This window comes from Mustela nivalis (genome assembly GCF_964662115.1).
Source record: "Mustela nivalis genome assembly, chromosome: 18".
Taxonomy (NCBI): domain Eukaryota; kingdom Metazoa; phylum Chordata; class Mammalia; order Carnivora; family Mustelidae; genus Mustela; species Mustela nivalis.
The window spans coordinates 42960239-42978823 of record NC_139037.1 but is presented as its reverse complement, the minus strand read 5'-3'; the positions used below and the strand labels follow the sequence as shown (position 1 = coordinate 42978823).

At 38.7% G+C, this 18585-nt stretch overlaps 1 protein-coding gene across 17 annotated transcripts in view; it reads left to right on the top strand.

Annotated features, from left to right (window-relative positions):
* The first annotated feature begins 74 nt into the window (after positions 1 to 74).
* Positions 75 to 18585, top strand: part of ZNF568 (zinc finger protein 568) — a 70628-nt gene continuing 52117 nt past the window's right edge. For 4 of the 17 annotated variants that reach the window (XM_082708856.1, XM_082708836.1, XM_082708840.1 and 1 more), the window contains exons 1-6: positions 102 to 229; positions 2911 to 3044; positions 4479 to 4755; positions 6233 to 6291; positions 11287 to 11413; positions 11682 to 11777. In XM_082708856.1, coding sequence (XP_082564982.1) covers positions 4680 to 4755; positions 6233 to 6291; positions 11287 to 11413; positions 11682 to 11777 — 358 coding nt within the window. In that variant the 5' untranslated portion in view covers positions 102 to 229; positions 2911 to 3044; positions 4479 to 4679. Of the gene's footprint in view, positions 420 to 1238; positions 1305 to 2910; positions 3045 to 4478; positions 4756 to 6232; positions 6292 to 11286; positions 11414 to 11681; positions 11778 to 18585 lie in introns of all 17 variants that reach the window. The other 13 variants (XM_082708855.1, XM_082708839.1, XM_082708843.1 and 10 more) reach the window with 10 other exon arrangements.

The following is an 18585-nucleotide window of genomic DNA, read 5'->3' as shown; positions in this document are numbered from 1 at the left end:
ACGGTGCCTCCTCCTCACACAGGAAACACAGACAGCTTTCTGGCCGGAAGTTGAATCGGGCCGCGAAGCCTTCTGGGAGGTGTTGTTGTCTTCAGGAACGTCCGTTGGGAGGCGGTCACGAAGGGATGGTTCGGCGTTACCGGCCCCTGGCTTGGGTCTTTCTGTGGGTCGCCTTCACCTGTCCTCCCAGAAACCGCGCGCTGAATGCGCATTCGGGCGTTTCCGGCAGGTGACGCTACCGCGTCCCAGCAGCGGGGCATGGGGGAGGGGCTTGAGTTGTCTGGGCTGCACCGCGGAGCGGCTGACGGGGCGGAGCCTCTGAGGAGGCCCAACGAGTCTGGAGTGGCCGCCTTGCAAAGTGTCCAGGGTGGGAATACGCTCCTGGAGAGTGGTTGGAATTGTTGGACCGAGAAACTGTGGTGGGAGTCAGTGTGTGTGTGACTGCAGTAATGTGTGTAATTGCGTGTGAGTGTGACAAATTGTGATGGGATGTGTGATTGCGGTGTGTTGTGTTATGGTAATACTTGGTTGCGTGTGATTGTATAGTGTTTGGTTGTCGTGAAAGGTCTGTGGGTAGGTGTTTGTAGTATGTGTTGCGGTTCTTGTCTTGAGTTGACTTCTGTATAGTGTTTGTACTTGATAACTGCATGGGAAAAGATCTGTGTAAAATTCTGTGTTTGGTTTTAAGTCGTCCTCCCTGCCCTTTGGCCACCCCCTTAGTCTCCTTTGCTTCCTTATTTTACCCCTGGAAGTTCTTGGTTCTCTTCTGTCGTTTTCCAGTTTTCCTGATTTTTTCCAGAGTCGGTATCTCAACATCATATGACCCGCATCTTTTATCATATGTATTACTTAGCTATTGCCAGAATAGTAATGCTGCCTAACAAACCACCCCTAAATCAGTGGCATATAACAGCAAGCATTTATTCTCATGTTCACCTGTTTCCTGGTTCTCTGTTCAGCCTGTTTAGGCTGGGGCTGAGTAGCTAGACTGCAGGGTGGTTTTAGATCTGCTTCTCCACATGGGTTCTTTCTGCTGCTCACACCGAGAGGACAGTGCCAGGACCTGTTCTCATGGATCAACAGAGCACAAGACAGACTGTACAAACAGTCTTAAAAACCTCTACTCCTCAGTATGCTGTTAGTTCTCTTGTCCAAAAATATTCCTTTTCAGGTCTTATTATTGTATTATCCAGGAATTTCATTTTCCATCCCCTTCTTTTTATGATTTTATACTTCAGGTCTCTGGTAAAGAGTATATTGCTGGGTTTTTTATCCTTTATCCTGCTTGAATGTTATTTTAGTAGGTGAGTTTAATTCATTTACATTTATTGGGATTGCTGATACAAATTTGTTTTCTATTTACTTGTGGCTTTTTTATCGTGTAGATTTAGCTTATTCCCCTTTCTTTCTCCACTGCTTTAGTTGCTGTTGTTTTCCTTGAATTTTTAACATGCGTACTTTACAAAACCCCACCTTAAAAATCTGAAACACTTGAACTCTAAACTATCCACCTATTTCTGTGGTATTCTTGTCTAATATATTATTTTCCTCTGATTTTAAATTCCTCAAATTAGTAGAATTCATTTGTTAGATGTGTATATATGCATCTTTTGTACATAAATGTGCATATTTGTCTTTTTATACCTATGTGTATATATGTATATATATTTTTTATTGTGATAAAATAGAGATTACATAACACGGAAGATAAAATTTACCATCTTAATATCTGCACCCCCATTTTCATTGCAACATTATTTACAATAGTCAAAATAGGGAAACATTTATCAATAGATGAATGGATAAAGAAAATGTGGTATATACATATAATAGAATATTAGTCAAAGAAGGAATGCCTGCCATTTGTGACAGCATGGATGAACCTGAAGAACATTATGCTATGTGAAATAAGCTAGTCAAAGAACAAATACTACATGATTCAATTTGTATGATATATCTAAAATAAACTCAAGAAGCACAAAAATGCAATAATGGTTGCCAGAGCCTAGGAGTAGAGGGAAATGGGGAATTATTTTTCCATGGGTACAAAGTTTACATAATGTAAACTTTGTTGTACAGTTCTAGAGATCTGTACAACACAACCTGTATTAATAATACAGTATTATGCACTTTGTTAAGAGTATATATGTTGTGTTAATTGTTCTTACCACAGAAACAAAACACAAAAGAACACGAGGAAATTTTTGGAGGTGATGGATATGTTTAGTACCTTGGTTATGGAATCGGTATCATGAATATATACATATGTTCAAACTCATCAGGATATATACATTAAATGTGTGTGATTTTTTTGTACCCTAATTATATCTCGATAAAGCTAAAAACACAAAAACATTTAACATTTTAATTACTTGTAAGTGTAGAGTTCAATGTCATTACATTCATATTGCTGTACCACTGTCATTACCACCTGTCCATAGAACTCTTTCCATCTTGCAAAACAGAAACTTTGTACCCATTAAACAGTAACTCCCCATTCCTTGGATCTTCTAGTCCCAGCAACTTCCATTCTATTTTCCTTCTATAGGAATTTGACTACTCTACATACCTCATATGAGTTGGATCATGCAGTGTTGTTTTTTTTGTGATTGGTTTATTTAACTTCGCATAAGGTCTTCAAGGTTCATCCATGTTAACACATGTCAGAATTTCCTTCCTTTTTTAGGCTAAATAATGTTCCATTATATGTATATACCACATTTTGTTTATCTATTCATCTGTCAGTGCATACTTGGGTTGCTTCTACCTTTTGACAGTTGCAGATAATGCTGCTGTGAACATGGGTGTACAGATTTGTTCAAGTCCCTGCTTTCAGTTCTTTTGGGTATGTACCCAGAAGTGGAATTTTTGGATCATATGGTAATTCTGTTTTTCGTTTTTTGACTGCAGTACTGTTTTTCATAGTGGCTACACCATTTAAATCAACATATTTTTTGAGCACCTACCATCAGTGACCAAGAGAGATTTAAGAAATCCCTGTTTTCATGGAGTTTGTATGAGGGGCTACACAGACAATATATATGGTAAATAAATTATGTAATTTGTTTATGATAATTCCCACAGAGGAAAAAAATGGAACTTGTGGAAGGATATTGGGAATATCTCAAAATTTATTACAATTGAATGTTTCTGTTTTATTCTGTTCTATCATACAGTGCAAGAATTAGTCTCTCTCAAAAAAATAAAATTAGTCTACTCTCATATAATTATTTTTTACCTAGTAAAGGCTCAAAGCAGATGAAAAATTATTATTTCTTAACTTAACCATTTTATTCATCCAGTAACATTGTGATGTGAGTATAATTCTCATTTCAGATGAAGAGTATGGGAATTCTAAATTGTGCGTGTCTTTTACCTCAATTGCCAAAGTAAATAGAAAACAGAATAGCTCCAACTCTCTTTTACTCCAAACCTAGGGATATTGTAAATACGAATCTTCTTTGACTCAATTTTGTATCTGTGACTGCACTGGGTCTACACCTTTCTGCTCACAGAAGATATTTGAAGAGCAGATATTATGTGAACATCACTGTTGTGTTTACCTTGTTTCTAAAGTCTTGATGTTTTCTTGAATGCCTGGTTCAACCTAGGTTGCTGAGTCTTTGAGTTTTGTTTTTTTTTTTAAAGATTTTATTTATTTGTCAGAGAGAGAACGAGCGAGAGCGAGCATAGGCAGACAGAGTGGAAGGCAGAGTCAGAGGGAGAAGCAGGCTCCCTGCAGAGCAAGGAGCCCGATGTGGGACTCGATCCCAGGACGCTGGGATCATGACCTGAGCCTAAGGCAGCTGCTCAACCAACTGAGCCACCCAGGCGTCCCGAGTCTTTGAGTTTTCCTCTAAATTCTTGCTGTCTTTGTATCCAGCATCTCTGGGCAGTGACCCCAGAGAATGTGAATTACAAGCAAGGAAGCTAATTGGGCCTGTATTAATTATCTACTATTGTGTAACAAATTACCTTAAAATTCAATGGTTTAAACAACAATAAACATTTATTATCTCTCACTCTGTGGGGGTGGGGAACAACTTAGCTGGATACTCTGGATCATATATTTCATGAAGTTGCAGTCAAGATGTTAACAAAGCTACAGTCATTGGAAGGCTAGATGGCTGGAGAATTTGCCTCCTAGATGGCTGGCAAGTTAGTTTTGACTGCTGGCAGGAGCATCTCCCCAGGCCTGGCTGAATGTCTTCATTGTATGGTGGCCGACTTCCTTCAATGTTTATGATTCAAAAATATGCAATACAGAAACCACCATGTCTTTCATGACCTAACTTTGGAAGTCACACACTGTCAGTTTTTGCAGTATCCTGTTGGTTAAACAGGACAACTCTATTCAGTGTGCAAAGGGTATACAAAAAAAACCGCGAATACCATAAGGCAGTGATTATTGGAAGCCATCTTGGTTACCATAGGGATCTAGTGAGGAAACATCAAGTAAATTGAATTTATATCATAAGCCCACAGGTCCTGCCTCCACGGAGATAAGATAGATCTGCGGTGTGAGTAAAAAGCCTGGAGAGCAGGTGTCCATCATGGAAGGAGACCTTCTGACCTGAGAACTCTCCTGGAGGCTGGGGAAGCCTGAGATAGAGCAGACCCTAGAATTGCTGGATCTACAGCTTACCTTAACCTTTCTGCCCTTAGTGGGCAAGGCCTGAATGACATCTCAGCCTTCAGAGATCAGCAAAAGCTGTGTGACGATGGAGCGTTTAACCCAGATGATGGAAAGGAGAGGTAAGGTGGCTCAGAGATGGGAAAAGTTTAGGAGAGAGAAGCTGTACATTTAGGGGTTAGAAAATTCAGTACCCCTACCAAGAAAGTTCACATGGGTGTTGACTGCAGGGTAGACATTTGTTTTTTTATTTATTCACTTGACTATTGTTTGAAATTTCTGTTTTTATTACATTTAGATTTTTTTAAAGGGTTATTAAGTATATAACCATAAACAAAATCTCCTACTCTATTATTCCTCATCCCCTGATCCCACTCCCCAGAGGCAACCATTTTGGTATTCAGCTCCACTTCCCTGAATATCCTCATACTGCTCATTCATGCTTGATTTTTCCTGCTGACCTTTTTTGACAATGGAGATAAGGATTTATCTCTGTTTTCTACCTAACCTCTTTCTTGTCTCCCTCACCCCACCGTTCCCCAACCCACCTTCTTGCCCTTCTTTCTAATATGGTGTTTTATTAGAGGTTGAAAGTTGACTAAATGTCAGGATCTGTATCTTTGGAGGGGGGGGGGGGGTGGCGCTAGAAAGTTTCCCCAGCAAGAAATTCTAGATTTTGCTTGAGAAGTATTAGCCAGAACTGCTTTTGGAAGGCAAACACAGTAGGAAGTAGGGGACTGGGAGGGACATACTTCATCTTTGAGGATTACAACTTTCACTTAATTCCCTTATTTTCTCTACATGGTTCCAACCCCTTACATTCAGTTCCTATCCCACACTCCTGCCTGCAGAAGTATTTAGAGCCTCCATACGTAAGCCTTTCAAGGGTTCTGCAGAACCATGGTTCCCCCCCCTTCCCCCACCCTCACTTAAGCTTCAGGTTTCTCTAGTTAAATTAGATAACAGCCATCTGTCTAATCTCTAGCTTCCAAAATTTTGTTGACATCTCTTATCTGCTGAAGTCTTCTATATTCTCTATGAGACTCAGCTTCCTTTGTTCCTTTCATTTTGGTTGGGTTTGGGAGAGAGAAGTAAATGCAAATATTCATTCTTACATTTTTTACCTGAAGGCCCTGAATTTTTTAGATCAAAAAATAGTTACTCAAAAATGTCATTAGAATCATGACTGCATTTTATTCCATCATATAAGTGGTTTACCATGCCTAAACCTGTACTTGACTAAAGTTTTTTCCATATTTTTTACAGTGCTTCATAAACTATATTATTCTTAATCTTTGTGGTATTTATTATTATGTATTTGAGATAAACTTTCTATTAAGAATAAAATACCAGGATCCTAGGGAAAGCTTATATTGTCAGTAGATTCATTGGGCACCCTATACTTAGTCCTCCAGAAATTCCCATAAAAGACATTAGACTTTTATGTACATTTCAGCATCTCTATTGCCTGATGGTGGTTAGCATTTCTCAGTGCTCTAAGGATCATTTAGATAATATTATAGTCACCTGGTACTGACGATTTCTATATGCCTTTGTCTGGAGCTCTGAAATAAATCTGTTTTATTTCTCTTCCCTCAGCTTGGCATCCTCAGGACTCTGCCCTTTTGGAGGAAGAAGAGAATATGACCAGGTCTCTTGTACGTTTTAAGCATATTTATTTGTTTCCTGCATTATTTTGCAATGCAGTTGCAGTGGGTTACCTTAACCTACCAGTAAATTGGAAAAGCTAAATTGATGAAAATTAAGGTGAGGAAAAATAGAGTAGCAGAAGCAGGTGAAATTTGGGATGTGGCTATGCAGGAACAGGTCCAAACAAAGTTCTTATGTTGATTTCAATTTGAATGTCAAAGCAAACTGGAACACAAAGTTTATTCCATAATTTATACTGTTTATGAGGGGAAAACTAATAATTAAGGAAAGAGAAAACTTCTCAAAGATTTTTTTTTTTTAAATAATCAGTATACCCAACATGGGGCTCAAACTTAATAATCCCAAGGTCAAGAATTGCATGCTGTACCAACTGAGCCAGCCAGGTGCCCCTGGAAAGAGAAAGCTTCTCATTGGCACCTAGGTCAAAAAGAAATCCTGAAATAATTTCATAATTCTTATAAGTTTAAGCTCAGATTTAAAAAAAAAAAAAAAGTCTGCCCTGGCCAAAGATTAAAAACTAAAATTATCTGGAAGAGTAAATGGAAGATGTCTTTCAAATGAGCCTGCATATATATTTTCTTCAGTTGAGATTTTAGTCCTTTTTCTGCTTGAAATTAGGGAATTTTTAAAATGCCTTCTTTAGGGCACCTGGGTGGCTCAGTCATTGAGCATCTGCCTTCGGCTCAGGTCATGATCCCAGGGTCCTGGGATCAAGCCCAACATTGGGCTACCTGCTCGGTGGGAAGCCTGCTTTCCCTCTCCCACTCTCCCTGCTTGTGTTCCCTCTCTCTCTCTGTCAAGTAAATAAATAAAATCTTAAAAAAAAAAAAAAAAGAAGGCCTTCTTTAGCATTAAGATTTATATAGATACCTTTTCCTAATCTGCCACTTTTATGTTGACATGTATCTTTTGTTCTATAGACACTTTAAATTTGGATAGTTACATTTAGCTTATGATTCATATATGCATACAATTAGAATTTAGTCAACATTAACATACAGCATCAGTATTTAATTGTCCTTTTCATAAGTTGCCAATCGTGGTTTTTTCTAAGACATTTTTCATGTTAGGTTATAGAGATAGTCTATTTTCAAAACTTTTTCATATTTCGTCTTTAGTCCAATTGGAATTTAATGTAGTAATGGATTTTAGGTAGGAATGAACTGATGATTCTATCACTAGAATTATTTGTACATGTAGAATGAACTGATGATTCTATCACTAGAATTATTTGTACATGTTAAATAGATATTTCTTTTGTGATGTCACATTTATCATGTGCATGCTTAATTGTTTCTAGGCTCTTTATTCTGTTCCTTTAGTCTATTTGTCTATATCTATACCAGTACTGTACTCCGTGTGTGTATGTGTGTGTGTGTTTACAATGTTTTAATCACTGTACCTTTAAAATAACCCTGTTGCTTAGGCAAGGATTTCCCCACTTCCGCCACACACAACTTGTTCCTAGTCTTTCAGAAATTTCTTAGCTAGCTTGGGACCCCCTAAATTTCTTTTTGAATTTTAGAATCAATTTATCTGGTTCTAAAGGAATATAAATTCTGTTCAGATTTTAACTGGTATTGCAAAGAATTTATAGACTAATTAGAGAAGAATTGAGTGAAATTTTTTTCTTGATGTTTCAAGTTAAGGGAATCTATTAATACAATTCATCATATTAAAGAAAAAAAGATAATCAGCTTCAAAGAGCTGCTAATTTTTTAAAGAATCAGAACTTCAGATTTTAAAAGAATCTCTTTAATAGGAGTAAACATGTTTACTAGGGAAAATGAGATGCATTCCCACCAAAGTCAGAAACGCAATCAGATTGCCAATACTACCGTATTTATTTACTATAATTCTGTCTGCCTAGGCATACAACAAAGAGAGAAAAATGGGAGATAAAAATTGGGAAGGTGCATGCAAAATTATGATAGCTAGATAATATAGTTATAAATGTGGGCAGCTGAAGAGAAATAATGACTGAATCCCATATGGATTTTTTTTTAAATCTTTTTTTTTTTAAGATTTTATTTATTTATTTGACAGACAGAGATCACAAGTAGGCAGAGAGGCGGGCAGAGAGAGAGAGGAGGAAGCAGGCTCCCCGCTGAGCAGAGAGCCCAATGTGGGACTCGATCCCAGGACCCTGAGATCATGACCTGAGCCGAAGGCAGCGGCCTAACCCACTGAGCCACCCAGGCGCCCCCCATATGGATTTTTTAAACAAAATTTATTTACACAAAATTAATTTATACAAAAACCAATAGCATTCTCTATATAAACCACAATCAGCTAAAAAATAAAATGGAAGATGGTAAGAGAAGACTTGAAACCATAAAGAAAAAAATTATTTGATGTGTATGAGAGGAAAAAAAACTTCTATAATATTGATGTGGCCTGAAAGAGGATTTAAGTACATTTTTAAAACATCCTTTTTGGATAGGATCTATCATTATTCAACCAATATAACTTCTTTTTTTTTTTAAGATTTTATTTATTTATTTGACAGAGATTACATGTAGGCAGAGAGGCAGGCAGAGAGAGGGAGAGAGAGAGGAGGAAGCAGGCTCCCTGCCAAACAGAGAGCCCAATGTGGGACTCGATCCCAGGACCCTGAGATCATGACCTGAGCCGAAGGCAGAGGCTTAACCCACTGAGCCACCCAGGCGCCCTATAACTTCTTTTTAAGTTAATCTTCAGACTTACCTGAATAAAGATTCTGAATATTTTGGGGCACCTGGGTGGCTCAGTTATTTAGGTTTTGACTCAGGTCATTATCTCAGGGTCCTGAGAGCAACCCCAGCAACTCACTCAGTAGTGGAGAGTCTGCTTGAGAGTCTCTCCCATTCCTTTTCCCTCTGCCCCTCCTCCCACTCACACTCTCTCTGTCTCTCTCTCAAATAAATTAATAAATCTTTAAAAAAAAGGATTCTAAGTATTTTTCTTAGAGTAAGGCAAGTCTATTCAAGCTGAGTCTAGAATATATTTGAAAAATAAGAATATAAAATATCCAAGAAAAAAATGAAAAAAGTGTGTCATATTCCAAATTTTTAGAGGCATATTTAATATTTATATATCTTTAAGAAAAAATCCTTTTTTAGAAAAAGTTGCCAGTCATCATATATACTGCAGAACTGACATGTAATTGCCTTTATGCTCTTACTATAAACATTACTAAAGAAAAAAAAAGATTTGTCCTGTTAAGAGTCACACACTCTACCAACTGAGCCAGCAGGTGCCCCTCCTTACTTTGTAAGTGGATAATAGTAGCGACTGCATAACCTTTTCAGGTTATTTTAGAAGTTAATATACCTAAAGAAATTATCACACTACCTAGTATATAATAACTACTCAATAGATGAGAGTGATGGTAATGATGATGGTAGTAATGATCATAGATCATAAAGACAGTGCCTCAGAAACAAAAATTACAGGGGCGCCTGCATGCCTCAGTCAATTAAGGTCTGACTTTGGCTCAAGTTATGATCCCAGGGTCCTGGGATGGAGCCCCATGTCGGCTCCCTGCTCAGTAGGAAGTCTGCTTCTCCTTCTGCCCCTCCTCCAGCTCATGTGCACACATGCGCTCTCTCTTTAATAAATAAATAAAATCTTCAAAAAAAAAAAAAAAAAAGAAACACTAATTGCAATCAAGTGTTTGGGGATTTTCATTTGTATTTCCCATTTTGTTTATCTTATCAGTACTGTTTCTTGAATAAATTCTCCCAAATGTGGGATATATGGGTGCTTTTTTATCTTAGAGCCTTTACAGATAAATATTTTTTCCTTACTTCCTAACATGAATATTGAAGTTTTTAAGTGGGGGGAAGAGTTGGGTGTGATGTGATCAAGTAACGTTCTTTTCCAGAAATTTATTAGTTTCTTGGCTTTTGTTACATTGCTGTTATGGTTTTAATTGTCATCCTCTGTAAATAAAACAAATAAGAAACAAAAACCTGAGTCCCTTTCCCTGATGCCTAACTATTGATTCTGTCCTTGGACCTTTATCCACTATGTATGTTCTCTACAATTATTCCTATCTTTTAGCCGTGGATTCAGCTCTCAATTTTAGGTTGATAGCTAATTTTCATCTTTCTTCATACCTCTTAACTACGTAGTGGACATTTCCACCCAGAAGTTCTATAGGAATTTCAAATTTTGCGTATTCAGATTTTCCTTTTCTTAAGATTTTTTTTTCTTTTATTCATGACAGACAGAGAGAGGTAGAGGCAGAGGGATAAGCAGGCTTCCCACGGAACAGGGAGCCTGATGCAGAACTCAATCCCAGGACTAGGATCATGACCAGAGCCGAAGGCAGATGCTCAACCAACTGAGCCACCAAGGCACCCAGGATATTCAGATTTTCATACCTCTCCTCATTCCTCCTGCCTTATTTCTCTTCCATCCCCATTTACTCCATGCTCCCTTTCTCACTGGCTCACATTTTCATTTGGACAGGTTCTGAAACAGTTACCTGTGAGTCATGTCTAACTCTTTCACTTCCATCACAGACCAGTACAGATCAGTGACCACTATGTTTAGTTTTCCTGCGTAATCGATGATGAATGTTTAAGTTTGCTAATTCAATAATCAACATCTTTTTTTTTTAAGATTTTATTTATTTATTTGACAGAGAGAGATCACAAGTAGGCAGAGAGAGAGGAGGAAGCAGGCTCCCTGCCGAGCAGAAAGCCCAATGTGGGGCTCGATCCCAGGACACCGGGATCATGACCCGAGCCGAAGGCAGAGGCTTTAACCCATTGAGCCACCCAGGCACCCCACAATAATCAACATCTTACAGGATAATTCTGTTATGGTTTGTTTTCCCTCACACTGTAAAATAAGGTTAGGTAAATATGCAGACTTCCTATACAGTTTGTAATGAACTCTGATCCCTGAGTTCATGATGTACATGAGTTCTTACATACTTTCACCACTGCATTGAAGTTTGATAACTTCATATTAATTAGGATTGGTTTTTACAGGAAACAGTGACATTTAAGGATGTTGCTGTGGACCTCACCCAGGAGGAATGGCAGCAAATGAAACCTGCTCAGAGGAACTTGTATCGGGATGTAATGCTAGAGAACTATAGCAACCTAGTCACAGTGGGTAAGGGTAGTTTTATAATTTTTCATGGAATTCTTTTTCATTTTCGAAGTGTATGAAGACTTTTAACTTGCCAGGTGAATTTACCCTTCCTTGACTTCACATGATTATATGTACTCCTCTTCAGGGTAAAGCTTGATTACTTTGTCTCACTTTTGAAATTCCTTTGTCCTCATCCTTCATAGGCCCTCAAGCCCCTAAGACTCAGCCCAAGGTATGGATGGTGGTCCCCAGCATTAACATCCAAGTCTTTTGCTGTTTCCTGTAATAGGTTATCAAGTCACCAAACCAGATGTGATCTTCAAGTTGGAGCATGAAGAGGAACCATGGGTGGTAGAGGAGGAAATGCTTGGAAGGCACTGTCCAGGTGAATAAGTAGAAAGGCAGCTCTGAGTGAGAAAGCCACATAACAGTAATTCATGTGGTTGATACCATTTTACATTTTCCAAGATTTTCTTAAAGGCCCTAGTATTCTAGGGTGACAAATAGTATAAATGGATTGGATTCCTGTGACGTTTCTAGATATATTTCCAGATTCCACTTCCTATACTGGAGTTATCTTCCTTTTCCAGATTTTAAAGGATTGGTAATCCCAGCTGAATTCAGGATGCCAGCCTTCTCTAACTCATTTATGACCTTACTTTCAAGATTATTTTCTTTCACTATGATCTCTCTTTTTCCTTAGTGCTCATAGTTTTAGTTTTATTTCCTTATGCATTCAGTATTTCACAGATGTGTATTATTTTATTTTTTTAAATATTTTATTTATTTATTTGACAGAGATCACAAGTAGGCAGAGAGGCAGGCAGAGAGAGAGAGGAGGAAGCAGGCTCCCTGAGGAGCAGAGAGCCCGATGCGGAACTCAATCCCAGAACCCTGGGATCATGACCTGAGCCAAAGGCAGAGGCTTTAACCCACTGGGCTACCCAGGCGCCCCCCCCCTTTTTTTAAAGTTATTTATTTATTTATTTGAGAGGGAGCATGAGAGGGGAGAAAATCAGAGGGAGAAGGCTACTCCCCATGGAGCTGGGAGCCCAATATGGGACTCGATCCCGGGACTCCTGGATCATGACCTCAGCTGAAGTCAGTTGCTTAACCAACTGAGCCACCCAGGGCCCAGAAGTGTAGTATTTTAAAAGTATATTTGTTTCACACTTAGATTTCATTCAGTTTCTTTCCATTTTGAAAAGCTATAAACATGTATTCTGTAACAGTACTCACAGTTTCCATTGTACTTCACAACCCTCACATCCCATCTTCACAACCCTCTAATCTAAGTTTCTGGATTAGAAATTGGTGCCCTATTCCTACTTATTCCCACCTTTCATTACATTAATTTTTTTAATGTAAATATGCGCCCTTCAGGGCACCTGAGTGGCTCAGTTTGTTAACTGACTCGTTAACTGAGCATCTGACTCTTAATTTTGGCTCTGGCCATTATCTCAGGATCATGAGATCAAGCCCTGTGTTGGGTTCATGCTGGGTGTGGAGATTGCTTGAGATTCTTTCTCTCCCTTTCCCTCTGCTCGTCCTCCACCTACTTGCTCACTCTCTCTTAAAAAAAAAAAATAGATATAGATATAGATATAGATATGTACACACACACACACACATTTGGTTAAAGAACATAAATAATCCAAAAGATACATTAAAAAATAAGTTTCTTACATTAAAAGTAAGTCTCTGCCTTATCCTTGACACCAAATCCCTTTCTTTCCCAGTTGCATACACTTCTTTCTCAGAGTTATGCTGGCTCTTTTTGATTAGTATTATTTTACCATATGAATTTTAAACAGTTTTATTTATTTATTTGACAGAGAGAGAGATCACAAGTAGGCAAAGAGGTAGGCAGAGAGAGTCGGGGAAGCAGGCTCCCTGTTGAGCAGAGAGCCTGATGCGGGCTCAATCCCAGGACTCTGAGATAATGACCTGAGCTGAAGTCAGAGGCTTAACCCACTGAGCCACCCAGGTACCCCTACCATATGAATTCTAGATACAACTCTCTATTTCCAGAGAAAAACCTATTGGACTTTTTATTGGGAATGTATTAGATACATAAATTAACTTTTCGAATTTTTTTTTTTACAGAGATCACAAGTAGGCAGAGAGGCAGGCAGAGAGAGAGGGAGAAGCAGGCTCCCCATTGAGCAGAGAGCCCGATGTGGGGCTCAATCCCAGGACCCTAGGATCATGACCTGGGCTGAAGGCAGAGGCTTTAACCCACTGAGCCACCCAGGCGCCCCAACTTTTGGAAATTTGACATCTTTAGAATGTTGAGATTTTTCTATTAAAGAACTTGCTCTGTCTTCTTTCAAATCTACTTTGTATCCTTCAGAAATGCTTTCCAAGTTTTCCCTTTATAGCTTTTGTATATTTCTGAAGTTTATACCTAAGTATTAGATAAGAGAAAAAAAAATCAGTACTGTACTTGCTGTTTCTGCTTTCAGCACTGTGCTTTCTGTCATTGGAAAGGAATCTATAAAGTCATCTTTATTTTAAGATAAAATTGTATCCCTGAAAAACACAAGAGAATCAACTGAAAAAGTATAACAAACAGTAAAAGAATCCAGTGAGATGGTAAGATACTAAGTTAACAAATAAAAATCAGCAGGTTTCATATATACTTCAACAACCAAGTAGAAGATATAAAGGAGGGGCGCCTGGGTGGCTCAGTGGGTTAAATAAAGCCTCTGCCTTCAGCTCAGGTCACGATCCTAGGGTCCTGGGATCGAGCCCCACATCGGGCTGTCTGCTCCATGGAGAGCCTGCTTCCTCCTCTCTCTCTCTGCCTGCCTCTCTGCCTACTTGTGATCTTGTGATCTCTGTCTGTCAAATAAATAAATAAAATCTTAAAAAAAAAAAAAGAAGATATAAAGGAAAGAAAACCACATTTATAGTTGTAACAATAAAGATAAAATACTATTTGGAGCATGAACATATAACTCCCTACAAAACAAAGTCCTGTCCTCATGGAACTTACAAATTTAGTGGGAACTAAAGTCCCTCAGTTTTTGCATGTAAGAAAATACATTTTTTTTCTTACTCTTTATTATTTGACTGTGTATAAAATTCTTAAGTCATACTTTTTTTCTAGACTGCTTTCTTTGTAGACAATACTCTGAAAACTTTAGATAATCCTCTAGTGTCTCCTGGCTTTGAATATTGCTTGGAGACTTCTGAAATCTGATTGGTTCCCCTCATAGGTGACTTGATTTGTTTGCCTTGGATGCCCATAGGTTTTTTTTTCTTTAAAACTTTAGGAAGTTTGAGTCCTATTGATCAAATGATTATCAGTTTTTCATTTTGATTTGTATATTCATGTTTTTTGGTTCTAGTTAGCATTATTGCATAGAGCTTATGTAGATTCCTTTTTATAATCACCACTATTTATCTTTAAATGAGGTTACTTCTTGCTGGACCAACTATTTATAAAAGAGTGTTGAAAATTGGCCAGAAAAATGCTCTGAGTGAATAGGAAGCCCTTGTCACTCATATCAACCTACTTTAGCATTAAGAGTTTTGTATTGAGAATTGGTTTGCCCTTTACTTCTTCCAAATCAGACATTATCAGTTGCATGCCTCCTCCAGCGTGAAGTGTCCCTTCTACTCTCCTATGCCAGCAGACTGCTTATGTAAGAATCATGGCTATTTGCATCTTCTTTTTTTTTTTTTTTTGATTTTATTTATTTATTTAACAGAGAGAGAGAGAGAGAGAGATCACAAGTAGACAGAGAGGTAGGCAGAGAGAGAGAGGGAAGCAGGCTCCCTACTGAGCAGAGAGCCCGATGCGGGGCTCGATCCCAGGACCGTGGAATCATGACCTGAGCCGAAGGCAGAGGCTTAACCCACTGAGCCACCCAGGTGCCCCTGCATCTTCTTATTTAGCCCTGTCTTCCCTACCATTTGACAGGATCAGATGAAGGCTATCATGTTCCTGCCACCAGTGTCCACACATCTAGATCCCACTGTTGCAAAAAATAACTAGTTCATTCTGCCCACAGAGTGTGCCTTCTATTTTGGGGAAACTCTGTTCACTGTGTTTTCTGTCGAGATAAGAAAGAACAGCCACTGTCTCTTGAGTTTCTTTCCTACCTGGTCCAATTTATCCTCTGCTCTTTATTTTCTAGAATTGGCATTTAGCAATCTTTTAGTTCAAGATACATTGTCTTTTTCTTTTCTTCTTCACTTTTGCAGAGAGAGAGGAGAGGAGACAGTGATGTTAAATTTCACCATATTGAAATGGGAAGTTCTCAATGCTATATTTGATCACGTGGATCTCCCTTCTTGGAAATATCTTTCTTTTTGCCCTGTCTAAAGGATTCTGATATCTCCTTAGTTCCTGTTTATTGTTTATTTCCTTTTTTTTTAAATTTTTTATTTTTTATAAACATATATTTTTATCCCCAGGGGTACAGGTCTGTGAATCACCAGGTTTACACACTTCATAGCACTCACCAAAGCACATACCCTCCCCAATGTCCATAATCCCACCCCCTTCTTCCAAACCCCCTCCCACCAGCAACCCTCAGTTTGTTTTGTGAGATTAAGAGTCACTTATGGTTTGTCTCCCTCCCAATCCCATCTTGTTTCATTTATTCTTCTCCTACCCACTTAAGCCCCCATGTTGCATCACCACTTCCTCATATCAGGGAGATCATATGATAGTTGTCTGTTCCTTTAGGAAATGTCTTTTATATTACTTTTTTTTTCGGCCCTCAGGACATTATCCAGGGTCATTATAAATTACATATAGATCCTTTATCCTTTTTGTACCTTCATGACATAGGTGTGTTCATGTCTTTTTAAATCAATATTTAACTACAGAAACATTTAATGTCTCTAATATTGTGAAACGCTTCACATCTTTGCCTTTAATGATGAGGGTTTTTACCTTTTCTAGCTCTGTTGTTATTTTGGAGCTCAGTTTCTAACAAATGGCCCCCAACACTGGGGCACCTGGGTGGCTCAGTGGGTCAAGCCTCTGCCTTTGGCTCAGGTCATGACCTCAGGGTCCTGAGATTGAGCCCCGCATTGGGCTCTCTGTTCAGCAGGGAGTCTGCTTCCCCCTCTCTCTATCTGCCTGGCTCTCTGCCTACTTATGATCTCTGTCTGTCAAATAAATAAATAAAATCTTTTTTTACAAAAATGGTCCCCAACACTTCTAGCCATTATAGATCTGCCTTCATCTTTGAGCTAACTTTCTAGTTTATATCTACCAGAGTGATTTGGAGTCTTAAAATCTACTGCTTATATATTTTTTCATACTTGATTTCTGAGGTTTAATCTACCAAAGAAAGACTATCTTATTCTTCATGTAATGATTCATAAATTGGTTGGTGTAGAGCTATATTTGGAGAAATTTTTCTTACTGCTTTTGTTGTTTTAAAATATTTATTCGGGGGGCGCCTGGGTGGCTCAGTGGGTTAAAGCCTCTGCCTTCGGCTCAGGTCATGATCCCAGGATCCTGGGATCAAGCCCCGCATCGGGCTCTCTGCTCAGCAGGGAGCCTGCTTTCTCCTTTCTCTTTCTGCCTGCCTCTCTGCCTACTTGTGATTTCTGTCTGTCAAATAAAAAAATAAAAATCTTTTAAAATAAATAAATAAAATATTTATTTGGAGTTCCTGGGTAGCTCAGTTTGTTGAGTGTCCCACTCTTGATTTCAGATCAGGTCATGAGATTGAGCCCTGCCTGGGACTCACGCTCAGCAGGGAGTCTACTTGTGATTCCATCTCCCTCTGCCCCTCCTCCTGCTTCTGTGCTCACTCACTCTCTCAGATAAATTAAATAAATCTTTAAAACAGTGGCACCTAGGTGGCTCAGTCATTAAGCATCTGCCTTCAACTCAGGTTATGATCCCAGGGTCCTGGGATCGAGCCGCACATTGGGCTCCCTGCTCAGTGGGAAGCCTACTTTTCCCTCTCCCACTCCCTCTGCTTATATTCCGTCTCTCACTGTCTCTTGGTGTCAAATAAATAAATAAAATCTTAAATAATAAGTAAATCTTTAAAATATAAATAAATAAATAAAATATTTATTTGAAGACCTTCCAAGTAAATGTAGAGGATTTCAGGTCAGAATAAAAAGACAGGGCAGAGCCACATAAGATATTGTTGAAATCTTAAATTGCACGTGAAGCATTTATTTAGCAAATGAGGGACTCAGACAGAAAATACCTTAAAAGTTTTAAGAGAATGGCTATAGAAGGAGGAATCAGATTGAGGAAGTTTATGAAAAAAATGTTTAAGCAACCTTGACATTAAAGCTGTTTTCTTGGGGCGCCTGGGTGGCTCAGTGGGTTAAGCCGCTGCCTTCGGCTCAGGTCATGATCTCAGGGTCCTGGGATCAAGTCCCGCGTCGGGCTCTCTGCTCAGCAAGGAGCCTGCTTCCTCCTCTCTCTCTCTGCCTACTTGTGATCTCTCTCTGTCAAATAAATAAATAAAATCTTAAAAAATAAATAAATAAAGCTGTTTTCTTGTAAGATTTGTAGATTCTTAGCCTTATTTTTAAAAATGAGAAGAATGAGGGTGCCTGGGTGGCTTAGTTGGTTAAGTGTCCAACTTTTTTTTTTTTTTTAAGATTTTATTTATTTATTTATTTGACAGAGAGAAATCACAAGTTGGCAGAGAGGCAGGCAGAGAGAGAAGGGGAAGCAGGCTCCCCACTGAGCCGAAGGCAGAGGCTTAACCCACTGAGCCACCCAGGCGCCCCAAGGGTCCAACTCTTGATTCCACCTCGGGTCATGATCTCAGGGTCCTAAGAGCGCCACATTGAGCCCCTTGATGGGCTTATGCTGGGCGTAGAACCATAGATTCGCTCCCTTTCCCTCACCCCCACTCGCACACACACACACTCTAAAAAAAAAAGAAAAAAAAGAAAAATGAGAAAACCATAACATTAAAATAAAAGCAAAACATAAAAGTTTAGAGAGTAAAATTAGCATGACATGTTCATGGGGTAAAATTTGAAGCATAGCCTGAATTGGAAAAGGGGAGACCTTAAGGAATTAGTGAAATGGAGGCTGGATTATCTAGTGTAGAGAGCCAGAGAAGTCTGAACTTTGCCAACCTTCATGCCCTCTTTTGTATTTTTAAATTTTGTTGGTAATTAGTTCAATTTTTTCCCTTTTTTATTTTTTAAAAAGATTTTTTTCCTTTTTTAATCCCTGAACTATAGCT